The sequence below is a fragment of the Gracilinanus agilis genome, chromosome 1 (assembly GCF_016433145.1).
Source record: "Gracilinanus agilis isolate LMUSP501 chromosome 1, AgileGrace, whole genome shotgun sequence".
Taxonomy (NCBI): Eukaryota; Metazoa; Chordata; class Mammalia; order Didelphimorphia; family Didelphidae; genus Gracilinanus; species Gracilinanus agilis.
Window position 1 is genome coordinate 775,817,896 of NC_058130.1, and position 23,995 is coordinate 775,841,890.

Consider the following 23,995-nt stretch of genomic DNA (forward strand, 5'->3'; position numbering starts at 1 on the left):
GCTAGTCACGTCACCCTGTTGGCCTCAGTTTCCTCATCTGTAAAAGGAGCTGGAGAAGGAAATGGCCAGCCACTCCAGTATCTTAGATGTGTGACCCTGTGCAAGTCACTTCAACCTGTTGGCCTCGGTTTCCTCATCTGTAAAGGGAGCTGGAGAAGGAAATGGCCCACTATTCCAGTATCTCTGCCAAGAAGACCCCCAAATGGGGTCATGAAGAGTCAGACATGACTGAACAACAAAAGTTGGGCAAAACAGCTCCCGACAATTACCTTGATTTCGTCTTCCTTGGCTGCAAATCCACTTTTCATTTTCAGTACTAATAAGCTGAATTTCTTCCTCCTTTTCCTAGAGACCCTTTCAGAGAGTTGAGCGGGAACGGGCAAGAGAGATGTAGGTTGGCAGCAGGGATGGCAGAAGCAAAGGAAGATTTGTTGAGATTGGGGGAGACCCAGGTGTGTTTGTAGTCAGTCAGAAGCGACTGGTGGAAAAGGAAAGATGGAAGAGAAATGAGGATGGGGATCCTGGAGGAGATCACCCGGCAGAGAAGATGGGACGGAATGGAATTGCTTGTGCACAAATCGGAGGCAAGGAGAAGGGGCATTTCTTCATCAGAGAATGGAATTAAGGAGATTTTTGTTACTCAGTCGTTTCAGCCAGGTCTGAATTTTCATGACCCCTTTTGGGGTTTCCTTGGTGAGGATACTGAAGTGGTTTGCCATTTCCTTCTCTTGGCTCGTTTTACAGATGAAGAAACTGAGGCAAACAGGATGAAGTGACTTGCCCAGGATCGCACAACTAGTGTCTGAGACCAAACATATGACCTCTGTCCACAGCGCCACCTAACTGCCTTTTTGTAGGCTCTATCAATCAATATTTACTATTATCAGAAATGAAAATATCATACTATTATCATAAAAATAGTTTTGAGCCTTCAAGATTCCCTGAAAGGGTCTGGGAACTCTGGTCTCCCGAGCACACCTGGAGAGCCAGTGCCCAAGTCCATTGCCCTGTCCCCCCGTCGTGCCTCAGGTAGGGCTGCCATTACCAAAATATCATTTGCTTCCATTTCCTTTGCCAGCGAAAATGACCTTTGGCCTGGGGAGGGGGGAGAAACAGAGCAAAAATAGCCAGTATGGATCTAATGCTCCCCCAAAGTGAGGAAATAAGGGCAGATGGTGGGTCTGCCCCTCACGAACTTCTAAAAGGCCTCAGAGCCGGCCAAGACAAAGAACTGCTCAATATGAATGCTGAGCTGCTATCGGAGACACTTGAAAAGTCATGGAGTGCCCGGAGTGGTGACTCCCAACAGCAGTCAGAGTAGTGAGCCCAGCTAGCAGGGAGACCGAGGCTGGGGGATCTCCTAAGTGCAGGAGGGGTTTGGAATTGCAGTGAATTTAGATGACTGCGTGTCTACACGACAGCCCCCTGGGAGCTGGGAATAAATGTAAACTTGATGTAATTTAAATGTAAACTCGAACTCAAGGAATCAGCCTTATAAGGGAAAAGTTGGCTAGCCAGAAGTTCATCTGGAAAAGACCTGGGAGTCTTAGGAGACCACAAGATACGTGTCAGTAGCCTGTCAGGCAGCCAAAAGAGCAAACGTCTTGGGCTGCAGCGAGAGGTCTAGGAGTGCTAGTCTCCCTGCACTTTGCCCTAATCAGATCCTGTCTCCAGTGTTCAGCTCTGGGTGCCATGGACAGGAGAGGACATAGATAAGCCAGGGAGTATCTGGAGAAAGGAAATGAGGATGGAAGAGGGCTCTGAGTTCAAACCCAAGAGGATCGGTGGAAGGGGCTTAGGAAGAAGAGAGAGAGAGAGAAGAAATCATCGTTAAGAATGTGAGGAGCGGTCACATGGAAGAGGGATTCACCTTGTTCTGCTCAGCCCCAGAAGTGGGACCAGGAGCAAGATGAGGAGCTCCAAAGAAGCAGGCAGATTTAGGCTCCATGTAAGGAAAGCTTCCTAATGATAAGAAGTGTCCCAAAATGGAATGCTTCCCTGCCTGCCCTGGGGAGCGGCCTGTGGGCTCCTTCTCAGTAGAGATCTCGGAGCAAAGAGTAGCTCAACCACATGTTTGGAATACAGTTAAGGCAATCCTTGTTCATGTCCTGGCTGGTCTCACTAGCCTGGGAGGTCCCTTCCTGCTCTAAAATTCTGGGATTGAGTTAGTTATAGAACTCAAGGTTCTCCTCCCATCCCCACTCCAGGCCTTCACCATCCAGGACAACCCCTCCTCCCTTCCCCACCTTGAGGCCCGGCCCCTCCCTCTGTCCACCCCTTGCCCATCTTGCCCCCTTCCTCCCAGGTGTCCAAGCTGGTGGTAACTGAGCAGTCAGCATCCCTGCCCCTCGGCGCTCCCCCAGAGGCCAAAGGGAGTGGCGAGGACCCAGCCCTGCTATGGGGGTTGCCAGCTGCCCAGGGGAGCCCTGGAGACGAAGAAGCCAGAGGTGAGTAAAGGCAGATGGATCTGAATTCAAATCCCACTGTAAACTCCAGTGGGTAAAAGGTAAGGGTGTCTAGTGAGAGGGACCAAAGGAAACAGGGGAGTCAGAGCAAGGGAGTGGTTTCCCTCTGAAAAATGTCTCCTTTCCAAGTGACTCACGGGATATAAAGGAGAGGTGGCAGGTGCCAGGCCCGGAGATCCGGAGGGGAAGGGCTGGGTTCTGTTCTGCTCTGAGGAGAGGCTGGGAAGGAAGTTAACCCAAATAGGTCAGTCCAGGCTTCCTCCCTAGGGGTGGCCAGAGGGAAGGGGAGCTCATAATTCAAAGGGGATCCGGTACTGAAGAGCCTTCCCAGGCCCCCTGCCCAGGGCTCAGTAAGAGCAGTGATGGATATGCCCTCCATTCCCTCCACATGCCAGGGCCTCCTGGAACTGGAGAGCGACGGAGGGAGACCGTGTTCACCCGGGATGGTAGGTATCATTGGTTTTTTGAGGCTGGGGAGAGGGATGACGTTCAGTTGGATCCTGGGGGAGGGAGAGACTACAAAGGCCAAGAAACCCCAGCACACACCTCTCACCCCCCAAATGCTTCCTGGCTTATATCCTATACCTCCCAGCTGGGTCCTAATAGGAATTTCCCTCCTCAGGCCGAGGAGGTGTTCCAGGACCACCAGGGCCTTCTGGCCCCAAAGGAGACACAGGCAGCCGGGGCCCTTCTGGAGTGCCAGGGCTGAAGGGCCCAGCTGGACCACCAGGTGAGTGCTGGGCAGGGGCCCCAGAGGTCCTGTCAGGTACAAGGACACTGAAGTGAGAGGCCCTGGATGGGGTAAGATTCAAGATGGCAGCACTGGGCGTTGAGATGGCACAATTATGTCCTAGTTGTCCCTCCTGCCCGCCCCCAGTGCCTAGCATAGTTCCTCCCACATATAGAACATCACCATATCAAGACGTAGGCTTCCAGGATGATAGAACTCCCTCCCCAAGCAAGAGTACCTGGCTACCACTGACTCGTAGCTTTAGTCCTAAAGACTTGGCTGAGGCTTAGAGACTACTAAGTGACTTACCTATAGACCCACAGCTAATAGATCTTCTGATTCCCAAGTCCATCCATCATCCCCCCGGTTCTTGCTCCCTAGCAGTCAGTCAACAAACAAGCCAGGCACCCTGATAAGTGAGAGTGAATAAATGAATGAATGAATGAATGAATGAATGAATGAATGAATGAATGAAAAGGCATCTTAACGAGTGCTTACTGTGTGCAAAGCACTAAATGTAGGAGGCACTGATAAGTGGGAAATAGTTCTTCAAAGGAACCCACTGAGGCATCATTCAGAAACATCCCCTAATTGACCTATCATCCAAGATGGACGTTTCCATCTGGGTGCCCCATTTCCGTCTCAAGCTCAGTTATACCAAAAACCCAGAACTCCTCATCTTTTCCCCCCACCAATTCCAACAAAACCAGGCTGCCAGCTATTCCCCAAAACTGACTTGCCATTCCCCAGCTCCATGCCTTTGCCCAGCTTGTCCCACATTCCTGGAAAGCGCTCCCTCCTCAGCACCTCCACTGCTAGATTTCCTCAGGACCCAGCTCAGTGCCACCAGCAATCGCAGGAGTTAGTGTTCTTGTGTTACTTTTGTATTTACCGATTTGTGTATGTACTGTAAGCCCGGCCCCTGCCCCCACCTCGAGTCACAGCAGAGTAAATTCTTGTGGTCGGGGATTGCTTGTAGAACTCGGTAAATATTTATTGAACTGGATAGTCCCATCTCCCGTTAGGCTGCAAGAGATCAGAAATGAGGCCTTCTATTTCTTTTCTTCCCCCCAACTCCACACCCACCAAGGTGCGCCCCATGGTTTTCTGTGCTCATAGTATTGACCAATGGAATGATTTCTTTTTTCTTCACTTTTTGCTCTTATTATTGTTTTCCAGGACCCCAAGGACCACCCGGCAGCCCAGGTCGGGATGGGGCCAAGGGAGAGAGGGGCCCCCCAGGACCTCCTGGGCCCCCAGCCCCAACCGGACCCTCCACAGCCCAGATCTCTGAACAGGGTGAGTGTCTTTTATTCTTTTTTAAACCTTCACTTCTGAGTTAGAACCAATACTAAATATTGGCTCCAAGGCAGAAGAGCAGTAAGGGCTAGGCAGTGGGGGTTAAGTGACTTGGCCAGGGTCCTACAGGTAGGAAGTATCAGGCCAGCTTTGAACCCAGGATCTCTCTGTCTTCAGCGCTGGCTATCTATTCTCTGAGCTACCTAACACCCCCAGGGTGAGTTTCCAAGTGGGGGGTGGGAGGTGGAGCCCCTAGAGATGAAAATGGGAACCAAGGGTGGGAGCCAACCAGGGGGGACAAGCCCTCTCTAAGACATATCCAGAGCTGAGATGGAAGCTGGAAGCCCAAGATGAAACTCTATCGCCCAGCCTCCCTGAAAAGCCATCCTGGCTCCTTTCAACCCAAAATGGAGCCTTCTAAGCAACAGAACTTTGATGGCACATAGTGAAAGCTCGGGGACTGCTTATGGCTCCATCTTCTCCACCTGAGTTCCTTGACGGAATTATCCTAGGAGGCCAGCGCACCACACACACACACACACACACACACACACTCACACACACACACACACACACACACACACACACTCACACACACACACACACACACACTCACACACACACACACACACACACACACACACACACACACTCACTCACTCACTCACTCACTCAGACACTCCAAATGGCCTGGAAGCCCCCAATGTCAGCACCAGAAGGAACAGAAGAACTATGGGGGGATCCTAGAATGTTAGAACAGAGAAAGCCAACCCTTACTTTGGTTTCAGACCCAATTAAAATAGGAATGTTCCTGGAGAGGGGAAACCCTTGGGGTCTTGCTTCACCACTGACCACTGCTGGAGAATGTGCCACTCAGGCCATTGGAGGGGTCTGGAAGTGTGGCTCCGTGGGGGCCTGCGGGAAGGGGCTGAGGTCGTAGACATCCAAGGGTTCTAGATCTGGGAGGGCCCTCGGAGATCGTCTAGTCCAACCTTGTCATTAACCAAGAAGGAAACTGGTTCAGAAAAGGGAGATCATCTGGCCAAGGTCACACAGGTAGCAAATCCTTGAGGAGACCCAAACAAACTTTTTCTCTTTTCCAGAAGGGTCAAAGGCTGACTCTGGCTCTGGAGTCCAAAGGGGTCGGATCACAGATCTCGGGCTGGAGGGGAACTCACAAGCCATTGGGTCCAAGTCCCTTGTTTTACAGTAGAGGAAACTGAGGCCCCAGGGGTTAAAGAACTCGCCCAAGGCCACACAGGGAGTAGGTGATGGCACCAGCACTCAAACCCAGGTCCTCTGCCTCCAAATCCCCTGCTCTTTGTTACCGTTCCAAGAAGATCCCCTTGCCGGCTCCCATGGGAAGCTGCTCCTCTTTCCTCTCGTCCTACCCACATCGTGAGCCCAAGAGGCCCCCCACACACAGGCATTCACACAAAACGCCAGCAGGGCCTTAGACCCATATAGAGGAACTCTGCCTCCTGGTGCCCAAACCTGGTCCTGCCAAGCTCTGCCCTTCATCCTACAATCTCCCTGAAGGACATCAACCCAGTGCCTCCTGCGCCACATCTGACGCTAAAAACCAGGCGAGCCGGCGCTCACGGCTCCGGAGAGAGCTCTAGGTTTGCGTTCTGGCTCATTCACTAGGGAACGTTGGGCAGGAACGAGGCCTGGGCGAGGTGATGTCCTCACTGGTCTAAACCTGCCACCCTCCCAGCACAGGACAAGCAAGGCCCTAGGGAGTTCTCGAGGAGTTCGCTATGAGGTTCTTGAGGTCCCCCTTCCCGAAGGGTACTCGCATTTCAGCATGAAACTCCTAAGGAATAACTCTCTAGTGGTAGAGTTTCAGGGAGTCCTCCTAGAGTGGTTGTGAAAGGCTTTATGGCCTTGGTTCCAGTCCTCCCTCTGACTCTTGTCAGATATGTGACGGTCCCGTTCTCCCAACTCTCTAGGCTTTGGTTTGTTCACCCACAAAATGGGATAATGAAGCCTGCAATAGCTTTAGCCATAGACGGAGGGCTAACGGCCGGGGAGTCCCTGCGGACAGTTCTGCAAAGGACTCGTGCCAAAAGATGCTGCAAGTTAGAGCAGCGTGGGAGCAGACTTGGAGGGGGACCTCGCAGCTCCTTTCCACCCAGCCCTTCATTTTGTAGAGAGGGAAACTGAGGCCCAGAAGGATTCAAACCCAGCTTCTGTCCATGGCAGGCTGAAGGATGGAGGAGAGCATAAAATGCAAAGGGAGATGTCGGGCATTTCTTCTTCCTGTCATCATCGTTATGATTATCCCGACAAGGTGGCCGCCCATTCCACTAATGTCTTAGGTGAACTCAGCTCAGGCATGTGTTGTAGAATTCCAAGATTTGAGGCTGGGAAAGAATTTAGGGAATCGTTTGGTCCAACTGCCTCATCTGACAAAAGGGGAAACCAAGGCCCAGAGAGGATAATTATCTTGAACAAGGTCACAAACGAAAGGGGTCTGCAAACTCTGGGCCTGTGAACTTGACTTCAGTTCTTGGCAAAATTCTCCAGTGTGGTATTAAAGAGATGGTTAGTGACCAGTAGGAAAAGGAAGCAGTGATTACCAAGAACCAAATCTGGCCTCAGATACTTCCCAGCTGTGTGACCCTGGACAAGTCACTTAACCCCCATTGCCTAGCCCTTACCACTCTTCTTCCTTGGAACCAATACACAGTACTGATTCTAAGGTGGAAAGTAAGGATTAAAAAATAATAACCAAAGAGCCTTTATTGAAATAAGTCATGCTTAGGCAGCTAGGTGGTGCAATGGGTAGAGTACTGGGTCTAGAGTCAGGAAATCTGAGTTCAAATCCTGCCTCTGACACTTGCTGTGAGATAATTGAAAGAATTAGAATAGCGAGTAGTTAATCGCCTACCTCCCAGGGTTGATGTTAGGGTCTGATGAGATAACATGTGCACAATACTTTGCATAATGCTACATATTATTATGCCACACTAACCTTCATTTCCTTTTTTGATAGGATTACTAGACTGGGAGATCTAGAGAATTCTGTAAATTAGAAAGGGTTTAGTTAAATTTTAGCAAAGCTTTTTTTTTTTAAACCCTTTACCTTCCAATTTGGAGTCAATACTGTGTATTGGTTCCAAGGCAGAAGAGTGGTAAGGGTAGGCAATGGGGGTCCAGTGACTTGCCCAGGGTCACACAGCTGGGAAGTGTCTGAGGTCAGATTGGAGCCCAGGACCTCCCATCTCTAGGCCTGGCTACCAGCTGCCCCCAGCTAAGCTTTTGATAAAGTTTCTCATGCTATTCTTCTGGAAGATGTAGAGAGACGGGGACTAGAGGATAGCACTAGTACCTGGATTTGGAATTGGTCAGACAGTTGCATAAATAGTTACTAACACTGGTTCCATGATATTGTCAGTGAGTGCCATTGGTATCTGTGCTTGGCCCAGGGCTGTTAAACATTCTTATCTGTGAGTTGGATAAAAGTAGAGACGGCAGCTTTATGCAGTGTGCCAGAGAGTCAAGTCTGGAAGGTGTAAGGATTAAAAATGATAAAGGCTGATATTATGAGGAAAACTAATATTTTATTTGGGCCCATTTTGATAGAATAAATCAGACCACGTGCCTGGCTATTTAAAAATCGCGCCTCCGGTACCTTCTCCCATCTTGTCTGTCTCGTCCGCCAGAGAGAGCCCCAGCTCCGCCCCTAATTTAAGTTCCACTCTACGTTGGTTCCCGCTGTTTGACGTCATCGCGTCAGAAACCGGAAACCCATTGGATCACGGAAAATGTAGTCTCAAAGTCCCCCACATGTCCACAGGAAGTTTGTCAAATACTTTTAAATGGGAGCCCCTGAATTCCAAATAACACAGAGGCACGGCTAACACAGTTTCTGTTGTTGTTTAGCTATTTTGGGGCATATCCAACCCTTCGTGATCCCTTCGCAGAGGTTTTCTTGGCAAAGATGCTGGAGTGTTCTGCCATTTCCTCCTCCGGCTCATTTTTCTGGTTGTCATTCAGTGATGTCCGACTCTTGATGACCCCATGACCTAGAGCACTCCAGGCCCTGCCACCCTCCCCCATCTCCCGAAGTCCTGCCCTAGTCAGACTGCAAATGGAGGACTGTCCAGTTCTGGACATCCCAATAGATGAAGGGCATCCGTGAGCCGCAGTGTCCAAAGGAAGGCAGCCAGGATGGGCGAGGCTCGTGAACCTATGTGGTCAGAGGGTCATTGGAAGAAAACGAGCTTATTTGGCCTAAAGGAGAAAGGCTGTGAGCCTAGAGGGTGGGGATGGAGGAGGGAAGCCTGTAATTGCACGTTACAAGCTCCCTCCAAGCCCAGAGGAAAGCCAGGGGCCCCCAAGATCCACAGCATTCCTTCTTTGTCACCCTTAGAGAGTTTGCTCTGGATAAAGAATTGTGAGTTCAGTTCGAGTCGCCCCGAGTCCCCCGTTAGGAAAATTCCTAACACCCAGGCAGAGGCTGGACTTTCCAGCTTGACATTCATGTCTGGCCTCTCTGTGGTTTAGGCAAAGCTCAGTTTGCCCTAAACGTTAAGGATAGATTTAGTATATATTAACCCAATGAGCCTACATTAACGAAACGGGGCAGCCAGGGAGCACCGGAGAGCACAAGGCACCACACCTGGCGTCCCGAAGACTCGTCTTCCTGAGTTCAAATCTGGCCTCAGACACTCACTAGCTCTGCGATCCTGGGCAAGTGACTTCACGTAACCCTGTTTGCTTCCGTTTGTCAAAGGAACTGGAGGAGAAAACGACAAACCCCTCCAGTGTCTTGGCCAAGAAAACCCCCAATGGGGTCACAGAGCTGGGCATGACCGAAAACAACTGAACACAATAACAGTATAATGGTGGTCTTGGATGGACACACACCAGAAAGGGAAGTGCAGGGAAAAGCCGGCCTTTTATGGGGACTTTCCCCAGCCTGTCGTCTTCCGATGACCAATGCCCACACGGCCGTTGGCCCTCCTTAATATCTCCAGCCTCTCCATAGCTCAGTCTTATCTTTTTCCCCCCAGAGGTGTGCTGAAAAGGCACGTGTTCCGATTTCTGTGATTCTTCCCCATTATGGATAATTGGTTGCTTTTTTTTTTTTTAGGATCCAGAAGGCACCCCAAAATCCCTCAGCCAGAAGGAACAGACCTTTATGTCCGTCTGTTATCATTTCACTTGAGCCAGTAGCTTTCAAGGAATGTTTGCACTTAATCAGATTAAGACATTCTCACCTTGTTAAGATACCCCATTTGCCTCCGTTTCTTCATCTGTAAAATGCCTGGAGAAGGAAATGGCAAGCCAGTCCAGTATCTTGGCCAGGAAGACCCCAAAATGAGGGGGCAGCTGGGTAGCTCAGTGGATAGAGAGTCAGGCCTAGAGACGGGAGGTCCTGGGTTCAAATCTGGCCTCAGACACTTCCCAGCTGGGTGACCCTGGGCAAGTCACTTGACCCCCATGGCCCACCCTTAGCACTCTTCCACCAAGGAGCCAATACACAGAAGTACAAGGGTTTAAAAAAATTTTTTTTTAAATGAGGTCACAGAGAGTCGGACCCAACTGAAAAATGGCCGAGCAAGTTAAAAATACCAGAGCTAAAATGAAACTCTTCTACCATTAGAGTTGTGTGGCCCTGTTTACGTATTAAATCTATTCTGTGAAAGAGAGATTAGCTATATTTTGCTTAAACAGAGAGGGGAGAACTAGCAGCAATGGGTGGGAGTTCCAAAAAAGGCATCACATAAGAGAAAACTTCTTAATGACTCGAGCTGACCCTAAGTGAAATGGGTCTTCGCAGGGTAAAGTGTCTTATTGCCACTCTCTTGGAGGTCTCTCAGTAGAGGCTTGAAGACTGCTTGTGGGGGGTGTTGTAGAAAGGTTTCTTCTTGTGGCCTCTGAGGCCGCTTCCACCTCAGAATTTGGGGGTAGAAAGAGAACTCCGCTCTGAGGTTCTCTGATCTATCGAACACTAAAGATCGCTCTCGGGTCCTCCCAGCCTTCTCTTATCCAGCTGTCACATGGCTTGGTCTCCATTCTGCCCCCTCCTCCCTCTAGTCTTCCTCCTCTGGCTAAAAAAACATGTTCCCCAGCACTGAAGCCAATATTTCCTGCATGTGCTGACCAGGCAGGCCGCAGGCGGACTGTAGCCTCCCCAGCCCCATGCTCTTAAGGCAGCCCGAGACGTCATTGGCTTTTTGGCCACCGTATGACACCATGGACTCCCACGGAGCTTGCAGTACAATCCCAGCAAGCCCATCCATCGCATCAGGATACTGTCCCTGCCCTCCAATAGCTTATACTCTTTTTTTTTTTTTTAAATAAAAACCCTCACCTTCCGTGTTAGAATCAACACTGTGTATTGGTTCCAAGGCAGAAGAGTGGTTAGGGCTGGGCAGTGGGGGTCAAGTGACTTGTCTGGGAAGTGTCTGAGGCCAAATTTGAACCTAGAACCTCCCACCTCTGTGTCTAGCTCCCAATTTACTGAGCCATCAAGCTGCCCCCCAAGAGCTTACATTCTAGTGGGAAGCAAAGATTCCCCATTAGAGAGCAGTAAAGACTGGAGTGGCAAGAATGGACTTTTAAGGTTGAGCAGGAATATGGCCATCCTTGCTCGGAGTTACCCCATTATCACCATCTGCTTCCTCTGAGGCCTCCTGACAGAAGCCAGGATGTCGGTGGATCCTGGCACCCCTCACCTTCTTTTTCTCTCCAGGTGATCCACTGCTCTCCAACACCTTCATCGAAACTGGGGGCCTGGGCATCCAGGGGCCTGTGGGTCCACCAGGCCCCATGGGGCCCATGGGTAAGTTGGGTCCCAGATCTGAAGAAGCCAAGCAGGGCTGATCTCCTGAGAGTGGGGACGGGGCAGTTCTGGGCCCTTGTTTTGGGTTGGCAGGACTTATGAGAAAAAGGGGGAGCCATGGGGATTGGAGGAGTTACTCAGTCCATTAGGGAGGGTTATAGTCACCCCTTCTTTGACTTGGTTCAGCCCAGGAATAGAAGCTTATCTGACCCATTGGAGGGGGTGGTTCCCTCTTCTCCCCTTTCAGGTCCCCCAGGTCCTCCAGGCCCAGTGGGTGTCCCAGGAACACCTGGCCACAAGGTAAGTGAGTCATCATGGATCCATTCTTGTTTATATGGCATTTCTCCCCACCTCCCAGTCATATGTAAGTTCCTTACAGGCAGGGATATGTTTTATCTTTATATCTCTTATACCTGTCCCACAGTAGGTACTTTATAATGTTGGCTGGCATGGACTGTAATGAGCATTAAGTTCTGCTAGTCTGGGGGTTCACTGAGTCCCGAGGGGGTCTTCTCCTGCCTACTCTCCTCATGGCCCCTCACCCAGGTCCCCACCCCAGCTGTGCCCCCTCAGAAAAGCAGAGGGCTGGGAGGACAGGAAGATGGCCTAGCTGCTGATGCCTCCTCTTCCCTTGGGCAGGGTTCACCAGGCCCATCTGGAGCTGACGGAAGTAATGGCCTCCCAGGGGAGAAGGGTGAGCGAGTGAGTACCGGGCCCACTACAGGCCACCTAGCACAGCCCTGGGCCAAAGGGCTATGGGATTGGGAGGAGGGCTTGGGGAAGGGGCTACAATACTACAAATTCAGTATGGCAGCCAAAGACCAAGGACACTTTAGGCCCCATTAAGAGAGGTCAATGTCAGAGGACTGAGAAGATGAGGATAAGAATAAGAACAACAGCTGCCACTTAACACAACAAAGTGCTTTTGTCCTCTGCCCTGGGCAGACTTTGAATGCCTCTAAGGTCATCTAGATCGTCCCTCCATTTTACAAAGTGGCAAACAGAGGCCCAGAGACCATGTAATTTAGTAAGTGGCAAAGCTGAGATCTGGACCAAGTCATAGGCTCCTAAATCTGGAGTTGGAAGAGAATTTGGAGGCCACTGCATCCAGTGCCCTCATTTAACAGAGGAAGAACCTGAAGCTGTAATGCAGAGTTTCTTGCATTGCAATATTACCCTAGGCAAGCCTGTCAGTTATCAGAATGGAATTCTGGGGTGGCAGGTGCCAGATGCCAGGTGCTAACCGGCAGCTGGGCTGTGACTATATAAGGCCCTGCAAACCCAACCTTGGGGTCCCTTTTTTCCCTTGACCTCACCCAGACAACTTGCTATCCCTGACCTTTCCCCCTGGGGCTCCTGGTCAGGAAGGGTGGAAGGGAGGTGGATCGTGGGTAGGATCTTAGATAGTGTAGCCTAGTGGTTAGGGCCATCTCTAGAGCAACTCAACAACATTATCGGTGCACCTCACTGATCAAATAACACCAAGCCAGAATCTAGATATCTCTGGCTGGGGGCTGGTTGCCCTCAGCTTGTCAAGACCCTTTAGGTCCTTTGCCAGCACCTGCCAGTTGCCCCTAGCAACAGCTTAACTAACCTAAGCCCTCTTACCTTAGTTTTTCCCTTTCCAATTCAAATAAATGCCTTAGCTTTAATCTGTGAATGCCTGTGATTATTCTAACACCTTCAAGGCTAAGGAGACTAAGGGGAGGACAGAATTTTGAGAAGAAGGGGCTACCGTGGAAGTGAAATCTAAGCCTCCATTGTTGGGAGGAAGTTGAGCCACGGGTTCCTGCTGGGCTCTGCTCTCACCCAATAGGGAGTCAGTAATCTCAGCAGGGAGGGGCCACCAACCCAACATCTTAAAGGAGCCTGCAGCTAGCAGTGGAGATTCACTGGGCAGCTCAGCTGAGGCTGCTCCCCTCTGATAACTCCAATCTCCAGCTAATTTAATTACTGGCTCCTGGGCCCTTGGTGACACCCTCATTACCATCTCCTCTTATCCCCTTATTACAAGGCCTAGAGAGGGGAAGCTCCATTCTGAGGTTGTCAACATTTAGTAAGTGGCACAGCTGAATTCGAACCCAGATCCTGTGATCCAAACTCTGTGCTGTTTCCACCACACCATAGCTGATTCCTAATAGGTCTAGATGTTTTCAGGCTGGCATCGGGTGTTCTTGAATGCCCCCTCCTTGGTCTTCCTGAATCTTCCAGGTGAGCTGGCACAGCCTCTTGCATCTGAAAGCAGAGAATGAGCAATCGAGCTGCCCCTGAATATCTGGGAGGAGGGGCCAAGGATGGCACCCAGAGGCACCGGGCCTGGTCTTCCTGCTAAGTGGGTGGCATGGCCCTGCCCACAGATCAGAGAGCCCTCTCCTGCTGGCCTAACTCTCACCATCTCCTCCTTTCCCACAGGGCTACCAGGGGGAGCCGGGCCCCAGAGGCTTAGCAGGAGAACGGGTAGGTGAAGTAGCTTCTTTCCATCCCCTCTTCCCCCACCTCCTTCTCCTCCTTAAATGACTTCCCAGGGAGTCCGTGCCAGATACTTCTCCCCACAAAACATTCATGGAACGAATAGTTCCCACCCAAAGGCCTCTGGTGAGCCCATGTCTTTCCTGGCCTTCCCTCTCCCCTCAGATCCTTTGGGTAAGGGCCATGGACAGTCTAGGCCTGGACGGACCCTCTTTCTTGGACCTCATTCACCTTCTATCTGTTCGTGTCTATTTATCTGTCTGTCTCTTATTTCAGGGCGAACCAGGCCCCAAAGGTGACCCTGGAGAGAAGGGCCATTGGGTAAGATTAGCCCCCAGACTTGGCTAGGAGAGCTCATAGGCAGCTTTCCTCCAACCCCTCTCCCCACTGGGCCCACAAGGGAGATAGTCCCCATCCATCCCACACATTCCCCACCCCCTGCCCCCAGCCTCTAGCACCCTCAGAAGGCTCCCACTGCCCCAGGGCCCCAGCTTCTGTGCAGGAATGGGGACTGCTGGGGGGGACTCCAGGGAGGCCTGGCTGCAAGGGTCCCATAGATTAAGCCAGGTCTAAGCCCCGCTGCCCTGGGGTCAATGAGAGGAGGGTCCCAAAGTGTGTATGTGGAGGAGGAGATGCACATAGGAGTGGGGCCTCTTTGACCCAGAGTGGGAGCTCGCACCCCAGGCAGGCCATTGTTCTCTGACCCTGCTCTGGCTCTCTCCCTTCCTTCCCTCCTCCCTAAAACCATCAGGCCAAATGAAGGACAGAGCTGGGCAGCAGAGCTCTCACCCCAAGCAGGCCCAAAGCCAGACTACGCCATTCATTCATTCATTCATTCATTTATTCAGTGAGTCAGTCAAAAAACACAGGCCCAGCATTTGCCTGGTGCAGAGCCCCCAATGCGGCACCAAGAGATAAAAGCTTTTCAATAAGACACAGTCTCTACCCTCCCAGACCCCCAGTCTGAAAAGAAAACAAGACAAAAGCCCCAAAATTTCTAATACATCCTATGGGCTGAGTTCTTTACAGATGCCACAAAGAGAGTCTGATAGCCATGGAGCTGGGCATGGGCACACCCTGGCATTGTGGTGCCAGGCCAGTACATCAGGGAGTTCCCTTGGTCTATCAATCAGTCAAGTATTTGGGACTCCAAAAACCCTCTAGTCCAGTCCCCTCATTTTACAGAGGAGGAAACCAAGGCCCAGGGAAGAGTCTTGACTTGCCCAAAGTCACTCAGTAAGGAGTATATGGTCATAGATCCAGACAGGACCCCAAAGGCCTTCTAGTCCAGCCCCCTCATTTTACAGAAGAGGAAACCAAGGCCCAGGGAAGATTCTTGACTTATCTGAGGTGACCAAGGAAGGATCATGGCATCGCAGACCCAGACAGGACCCCAAAGGCCCTCTAGTCCAGCTCCCTCATTTCATAGACAGGGAAGCAACCAAAGAGGTGAGATCTCTCACCCAAGGCCAGCGAGAATAAGCTCCTGCTATGTGCCAAGCACTGTGGGATATCCAAAGGAAGGTAAAAACAGACTCTGCCCTCCAGGAGCCTCACTATCTAACGGGAGAGATTCTCTCTCAAAGGACGGAAAGCACAGAATTCAGAAAGCGCTAGAAAGATTTCTCTAGAAGCCAGGCCTTGCGGGAAGCCAGAGCAGAGAGACGGAGGGGGCAGCCAGAGAAGATGCCCAGAGGCATAGAGCCAGAGGGTCTTATTTGAGAACAGCAGAAAGACGAGGGACAAGGGATCACTTCTTGGATCGGCCAAGACTGGGCTGGGTCGGAATCAGGGAAGCAAAGAGAACGTAGACCCTATCCTGGAGACACAGACTCGTCTGCGTTGGCTAGATCCCAGAATACATGCAGGGTAGGAAGATGAGCCCAGCCTGGAAAAAGCCTTGAATAAGAGAATGCCAGGCAGAGGAGATGAACCTTTACTCAGCAGTGCTAGGGAGCCACTGGAGGTGTGTGAATGAAAGAGTGCCCTAACACAGGTTCTAAAGGTTAGCTGTTCTTCTTACTGGGAAGGGGAAATAGGAAGGCCAGGAGACTTAGCAGGGGGCCATTCTGATAGTCTAGGCAGGGTGTAATGAGGATAAAAAGCAAGGGACAGAAATAAGAGATAGAGAAGAGGGAGATCAAGAGGATGGAAATCCTAGATTCGTTTGAGAGGTAGCATGCTGGGTTGGGAGTCAGAGGCTCTTGATTTGAATCCTGGTTCTGTCTCTGACTAGGTCGAGTGACCTTGGGCAAGTCCTTTTCTCTGGCCTCAGTTTCCCTGTCTTCCAGATGAAGCAGGGGACCAGATGGCCTTTAAAGTTCCCTAGATCCTCCTCTTCATCTCATAGAGAGAGGAAAGACTTACCCAGGATCACCCCAGCTCAGCGGCAAAACTGATATAAAGGAGGGACAGTCAGAGCTAACTCCCAGGCTTGTGGCTTACCGTAGGCTATTATGGCTAGAGGGGCAGTGTCACAACCAAAAGGTGATGAGAGTTTTAAGAGATCAGTGTGTATTCTGATATGTACCACATCTGAAGCCCCAAAGACCCTCATTCTCTCATCTCTCCCCTTGTCTAGATCTGACATCAGATTCTCTGCTTCAAAGCAGATCCTCTGTCCTTTCCCAGATTTGCAGGATCAGAGGACCATAGTACTGCAAAGATCCTCAGAGACCATTAAGTTCAACCCCCTTATTTTACTCAGGAGGAAAAAAAAGCTCCATCCCAGGTCACACAGGTAGCAAGCACTGAGGAAGAATTAGAACTCAGGACCTCAGACTCCAAAATCTGTTGTGCTCTCTTCCCTGGGGAGAGGGAAGACTGAGAGCCCTCCCTGACTCATGCACCCAAAAAATACATGGCCAAAGAGGCACAGAAACTACTTTCCATTCAGAAGACACAGCAAAAAAGGGAGCAGGACCTAGAAACATAGTAGTGAGCCCACACAAGCAGGTACGCACATACACACTCATGCAAACACTGCACACTGGCCAATGGTGAAAGGGGAGCCTAAAGACCATCCAGGAAATGGTTTGGAATTGGGAGGGGGAATGAGGATTGCCCTGGAGGGGCTTCCCCTGCCACCCCCTACTCCCAGAAAGGCAATCAGGTGATACCAGGGTACCTTTCTCTGTTCCTGATGGTGGGGATCAGGGATTGATACAGCTGTGGGAACGGGCTCCTTCCCCCCAACCCCAGTCCTGCACGTCCCCCCACTCCCCACCTCATACCCCAATCCCTTTTGGAAGGGACCTGCTATCTCTTAGGCTTCCTTGGGAATGGAGCCAACCACAGGACCTTGTTTTGTGTACTCCTCTGACACCCGGGGTCCCAGTGGTGACAGGGGTATCCGATGAGGCCTCTCTGTTGCCTTCTTCCAACCCTCAAATCTCCCATTGTTCCCCTACTCCTATCGTTTGCCCACTGCCCAGTCCCAGCCCTCTCCTATGACATATGCTTTTCCCAGCATTTCCTGTGCCTCTAATCCTCTGGTAGGCTTGTCCTGGGGCCAACACCCAAGTTACATGGCCTCTCTCTTGCACTGAATACTAGTAAGAGTCTTTTTTGCACCAAGGCTACAGATTGCGTTGATAGAGAAAATTCCCTTCATTGATGCAGGTTAGAACCTACTTAGCAATTTAAGTCTTAAGCTGAGAGGTTAAATTACATACATAAAATCAACTAGCCAGTAGGAAACAGAGGTAAGACTAGAACTCAAGTCTTCCTTCTGCCTCTGAGGCTAGAGAGCTCGCCAGCTAACATTCTATGCTGCCTCTAAGTTTGATTATTCTATTTATATTTTAATGAGTAATAATCCTCACTAGAATGATAAGATCATGGATTTAGAACTACTAGGGAAATGAGGGGACATCTAGATCAACCCCCTGGCTTTACAGATGAGAAGATTGAGTCCTAGAGAGTTAGTGACTTGCCCAGGGTCACACGGCTAATAAATTTCTGAGGTAGGAATCAAACTCAGGTCTTTCTGACCAGGAGGGCAGCTCCCTCCACTATTCCGCAGTGTCTCTAGAATGAGTTGTTCTAATTATTTCCTAATACTGAAGTTGTAAATAATTGTTACCAAATGATACTGAAATCTCTTAATAATACTACTTGTAATGAGCTTTAATTTTTCGGAGAGCCTCCATCTCCATCAAGTTTTCTGATCCTCCTGTTGGTTCTGAGAGGATGAACCCCAGGTTACAAAGGAGGAGGTCACAGTGAGCCAGAGAAGGGAACAAATTGCCCCAGTCACTCAGTGAATTAATGACAGTTCTAAGCCTCAAATTCATATCTCATATTAAACCAGGACTTCTCCTAGATTCTATTTCCCACACATGGAAATCTCTCTCCCCTTTCCAAACCCCTCACCCCCTATTTTAATCCCCCTATCATCCTCTCCCCAACTTGCCTGATAGGTACCAGGGACCCTGCCCCATGCCTGTCTACTTGCCTGCATGCCCCTTGTGTCCCTGCCTGTGCCCAGCCTGCTGTTCCCTAGAAAGGCTGATGGAAATGGGAGGCATGACAGGGGTGCATGGAGTTTGTGGGGAGGGTCCTGGGAGGAATGATTATCTCCATCTCCAGGGATTTTGAACTTTCCAAATCACTCTCCCTACAAGGCTCTGGAAGATAGTTTGAGGATTATTATACCTATTTCACAGGTGAAGAAACTGAGGTGAAAGGAAAGGAAGGGACTTGCCCAAGGTCACATAGCTAATAAGAAGTAGACCCAGGACTCCAAACCAAATACCCCAACTCCAAGACTTTCATGTCTGCCTTGGAAGTCAATTGGGACCAAGTAGTAGATGATGATTTGTCAAGGCAGGACATTTAGGGTAAAGGCCTGAATTCTGTGTTTTTTTTAAACTCTTATCTTCCATCTTAGAATCAATATTGTGTGTTGGTTCTAAGGCAGATGAGCAGTAAGGGCTGGGCAATGGAAGTTAAGTGACTTATCCAAGGTCTCACAGCCAGGAAGTATCTGAGACCAGACTGAAACCCAGGATCTCCCATCACTAGCTGCCCCCAAAGCCTAAATTCTTAAGGAGAACCATCCCTTTGATGTTTTAGTTGGGCCCGTTTCTTTTGACCCCACCATTACCACTTAACAGCACCTCCTCCACCTCGCTAGTGGCCCAAGGAAGGTAGCTTTTTGGGTGCCCCAACCATTTCCAAGAGAAAGGAAGGCCTTATAGCTAATTCTCCATCTCCAGCCCCCCTGAAGCTGCTCTTTGAGGAACTCCTCTGAGTCCTGATCTCCCTTGGTATTGACTGGTGACATATATTACCCTGATAGAGATGAGTGACGGTCATATGCTAAGGTTTGTCCCAGGCATCGTAGTGACCCTTAAAGACCCTCTGGACTCCATACCTTTGTGGCAACAGTCACTAAAGAGCCCAATTTCATAGGTTTAGAGCTGGAAGGACTCTTAGAGACCATTGAATCCAGAATTCTAAGGCCCAGAGAAGGAAGTGACTGGCCCAGGCACACAGCTATCCGAATCAGGATTTGAATTTGGGTCCTCCTCTGAGGCAAGGAGGGAGAGGCAGGGAGCATTGTCCTTCTTCCCAGAAAGATGCAGCAACCAGGAGCCAAGAGCAGAAGGCCAATGGAATCAGACCTGTAGACCTATCTGGCACCTTAGCCATCAGGGAAGATGTCCTCCAGAGAAACCTGCCTTTCCTGGGCTCCTAAGCAACCATCAAACAGCCCAACAGTGACATCTGGTGGCCAAGGCTGGCCTTGCATGGAGTCGGAGATCTACAGAACTCCATCCAAAAGGGGCCTTAGAGGCGGGCCAGTCCTGCCCCTTCATTTTACAAAGGAGGAGACTGAGGCCCAGGGAGGGTTCATGGAGTGAAGAACTCCCTGGCAACAGGCCTGCTCCTGGAGGCTCCCTTTTTGTCCTTGTGAGGATCAAATGAGATATTTGTAAAGCACTTAGTACCCACCTGGCACATGGGTGCTTAATAAATGCCAGCTCCAGGGGCAGCTGGGTGGCTCAGTGGATAGAGTGCCAGGCCTGGAGATGGCAGGTCCTGGGTTCATATCTGGACTCAGACACCTCCTGGCTGTGTGACCCTGGGCAAGTCACTTCACCCCCATTGCCTACCCCAGTGATTCCCAGTGGGCACCACCGCCCCCTGGTGGGTGCTGCAGCAATCCAGGGAGGCGGTGATGGCCACAGGTGCATTTGGGGGGCGGTGAATAACTGTAAGGGGGCAGTGATAGTATGTGACAGGGGGTGCTAAGTAATATTTTTTCTGGAAAGGGGGTGGTAGGCCAAAGAAGTTTGGGAACCCCTGGCCTCCCCCTTACTGCTCTTCTGCCTTGGAACTAATACACAGGATTGATTCTAAGATGGAAGAAAGGGGTCGCTGAAATAAAATAAAATGCTTGCTCTCCCTCCACCACCACCCGATAGCAAAGTATTGGAAAGAACTCTAGCTCTGAAGAGGATCTGGGTTCAAGTCCCATTTCTCTCACTTATTACCTGGGTGACTGACCATAGGCAATCACTTCTGCCTGAGCCCATTTCCTCACCTGAAAAATCATAGAATCATCCTTTTAGAGCCAGAAGGGACACATTGCCCAACCCTCCCTCCCCATTTTACAGATAAGAAAACTGAGGTCCCTTCCAGCTCTAATCTTTGAGCCTCTGGTTCAAATCTAGCCATGTGACTGGACAAAACAGCCTGGAGGTTTTCAGCCCATCCCTGTGGCAGAAGCCTGGAGAATCCTCTGTGGCCCTGTTTCCTCCTTTGTAGGAAGGGGCTGGATTTGAGGTCCATCCTGCTTTGGGGCAGTTCTTGTCAGAAGGGACTTTTTCCAGCCTGAGTCTGTCCCTTTGCTCTTGCCCCTGCACTGCTCCTGGTGCAGACCACGAAAGTTGAGGCAACCCCCCTCTTTCCACCCGACGGCATGCCTTTCCGACGGGGTCCGTGCCAGTCTTTTGCCAATGCATCCCCAGTACAACTGAACCCCCCCCCATCAGAATCTGTGTGTGTGTGATCTGGGGGTGGGTTGCCCGCTCTGTTCCCTCCCACGGCCCTGCCCTGGTCCCTCTGCCCACCCATCTGTGCATCAGTCCCTGGGCTGTGGCAGAATGCTGAGGGAGCCTGCCAGGGTGCATGGCCTCGAGTGGAGGGGGGGGGGGTTCGGCTTTGCCAGTCTCTCCCCCTTCCCCCATCTCCCACCCCCTCCCTAGCCTGGAATGGAACCGACCCCTCCCCCAGCCTGGGGACCCCCTTCACGGCTGTATCTGTCTCTTTCCTCCACAGGGGGAGGGTTTGCACCAACTACGCGAGGCTTTGAAGATTTTAGCAGAAAGGGTTTTAATCTTGGAAACAATGATTGGGCTCTATGGTGAGTAGAGACAGACAGACTGACAAACGGCCTGCCCAATGCAGGGCACACGGAGAGAGAGAGGGGTGCCCGGGCTCCCCTGGCCCGAGGGACCAGCCTGTGGTCAGGGAGGTGATCGCCGGCAGCCAGGGGAGACTGCCCATGGCATGTGGGACACGTGGCATCAAAGGGCCTGGGGCACCTCTCCATCACAAGCCGTGCAGTCCTGGGAAGCTGGCCCGACCCCTCACCCCAGACTGAAGGCCCGAGAAGATAAGAGGGCTAGATCCCAGAGCACGGGAGCTTGGCAAGTGATGGAGCCAGAGCTCACCACTCTAGGTTCTTCTGAGTGTGAGAGCCACATCCTGGGGCTGCAGGGCCTTGTGGGTAGAAAAGCAAGAGCTCCAGTCACAGAGTCCAGCCTTGAGAAAGGGCATGGGCAGAGGCTTAGGGAGGAGGTGAGCCCTCAGCATGGGCATCAGTGAGCTCAGATCTGTTAAAGGCCTCATGCTGCCCCACAGGGCTCTAGACTAAATGCCAGCTCCAGAGGACTCCCTCTGGGCTCTGCTGCTGTGTCCTTTGGGGACCTTTGTGGACCACCGGCACGCCCTCTGCCAGATGCAGACCGTAAAACAGCACATGCTCCCCCGGAAGGGCCCTCTCCATCACCTTCCACGGGCCAGGAGCCATCCCTCCTGCACACACTCAGCCTCATGGCTCCAAAGCGTCTCTACATCTATCAGGGCTTCCACCATGGCTGGTTAAGGGCAGGGGGAAGATGAGGCTCAAACTGGGGGACCACCTGTCCCAAGGTGGCATCATTGGGGCAGAGACAGGACTCTCAGCCAAAGCACAAGCATCTACTGTTGTCTGCCAGTGCCCAGATCTGCCCACCCCAGTGCCAGGGCCATCCTGCTTCTCCCGGGCCTCCCAACCTCCTCTCCCCACCCCTGCTGAGGCCAGAGGGAGGATGAATTCGCACTCTGCTCTTCTCAATCTCCCATTAGGCCATTAGCTTACAAACCTTCCTACAGCAGCAGCAGGCTCAGCTGGAGCTCCTGGCCAGACGGGTCACCCTGCTGGAAGCCATCATCTGGCCAGGTAACCGAGGAGCTGCCCCAACCCAGGGGCCCAGGGGGCACGGGGAGGGCCAAGGAGAGGGCCAGAGAGGCGCTGCCCCAAGGGAGAGCCTGCTGCAGAGAGCACAAGGGACCCAGTGAGGAAGGGGAGGCTTGGGAGGAGCCTCAGAGCAGAGGACAGAGCTGGGAGGGCTCTAGAATAGGGAGTGGCAGAGGTAGGAAGGATTCTAGAACAGGGGACTTCAGGGCTGGGTGGGCTCTAGAATGAGGGGTGTCAAAGCTGGGAGGGAGCCTAGAACAAGAAGCCAGAGCTAGGAGGGCTCTAGAACAGGGGGGTTCAGGGCTGAGAGAACTCCAAAACAGGGAATATAGCCTCAGCATTCATTAAGTCCAAAAGAGGAAAGAAACTGGCCCTTTTGTCCTTAGAGGCAGATGATCAAACCCTTACTGGGAGATGTGAGGAATTCTCCCTGAATAGTTTGAATTCTCTCCTCATGGAAGGAATCTGATTTCCCAGCCGGAGCCCCTCAGGCCAGCTGGGGGCCTCCCCCATGCCTGGGCTCAGCTTCCTGCCTCCCTCAGATTCCTGAGACCTAAGGGGGAGCCTCCTGGGAGAGTCCACAAATCACCTCCGGACATGTGTGCAAATCCTCCCTCTGACCTTGCCAGTTTCCCAGCACCATCTGCAATCTCTTACCATCTCTCTGTGTGACCAATGAGGAGGGGAGGGGGAAGGGGAGGGCTTCTGTGGCTGCCTCCCCTCTAAGTTTGATCTCCAAAGAATCTAAAGTGCTTAGTGTCTGTGCACAGTGATCAGAGGAGCAGGAGGCCTTCCCCAACGCCTCCCTCTCCACGGCCCCCAGAGATGGGGGAGCAGCTGAGGGTCTGATAAATCCTTCTCTGGGCTGCCCAAAGGGAAGGAGGCCTGAGGCATCTGGGACTGGATGGGAAAGCATGGGAAGGCCAGCTGCTGTCCAGCTCCAGAATCATCTTTATTAGCCAGTGGGTCACAGACTTTGGCCCTGCCACACCTGTTCTAAGGGCTTTCTAAGGCTCCTCCAGCCTGACACCCCTTATTCTAAGGCCCCTATGACCCCAATACCCCCATTCTAAGGCCCTTCTAGCCCTGATAATCCATCCTAAGGCCCCTCTGGCCCTGACACCCCCATTCTAAGGCCCCTCTGGCCCTGATACCCCTTCCTAATTTATCGGTGAAGATATTATTTTTCCCATTTGACAAGTGAGGAAACTGAGGCTAGGAGGTCAAAATATGGTGAACTCACTCACAGGATTGGGGGTTTGTCCCTGGAAAGTCTCCAGAGGCCTCCAGCCCAACTCATTTTACAGGGAAGGAGCCCTAGGCCCAGGGGTGGTCACTCTCACTCCCTCAGAACAAAGGTCTTCACCCCTCAGCTTAGTAAAGATTCTGCTGAGGCCAGATAGCAGGGGCCCTCCCAGGCCTTCAGGTCCCCAGCAGACTGTCCAAGGTGCTGAAATCAAGACCCCTAGCCTCCATTTCCCTGGGGTGAGCAGGGGGCTCACCCATTCACTCATCAGCAGACCCCCTGCCCACCTAGCATCTCCTTGATGAAGGAGCCCAAGCACAGGCTCTGGAAGGCCCTTGAAAGGGGGTACATTCAGTGTGCCAGTCTTGTGCCAGGTGAGTCACTGAGTCTGTGCCCCGGATGGGGGGGAGCTGGCAAGGAATCACCCCCCAGACCTGGGCATACAGAGGCACTAGACTAAGACTCCAGACGTCCACTAGACCCAAATTCTCAGACCCAGAAAGTGTCAAAGGCCCCCAGG

General features: G+C 51.6%; 1 protein-coding gene across 1 annotated transcript in view; it reads left to right on the forward strand.

The window, feature by feature from the left end:
• EMID1 (EMI domain containing 1) overlaps positions 1-23,995 on the forward strand; it is a 37,285-nt gene that overhangs the window by 10,901 nt on the left and 2,389 nt on the right. The window contains exons 3-12 of the mRNA XM_044685481.1: positions 2,306-2,447; positions 2,861-2,911; positions 3,088-3,195; positions 4,375-4,494; positions 11,201-11,290; positions 11,538-11,590; positions 11,930-11,992; positions 13,703-13,747; positions 14,036-14,080; positions 21,047-21,131. Of these exons, the coding sequence (XP_044541416.1) occupies positions 2,306-2,447; positions 2,861-2,911; positions 3,088-3,195; positions 4,375-4,494; positions 11,201-11,290; positions 11,538-11,590; positions 11,930-11,992; positions 13,703-13,747; positions 14,036-14,080; positions 21,047-21,131 (802 nt within the window). The remainder of the gene's footprint in view (positions 1-2,305; positions 2,448-2,860; positions 2,912-3,087; positions 3,196-4,374; positions 4,495-11,200; positions 11,291-11,537; positions 11,591-11,929; positions 11,993-13,702; positions 13,748-14,035; positions 14,081-21,046; positions 21,132-23,995) is intronic.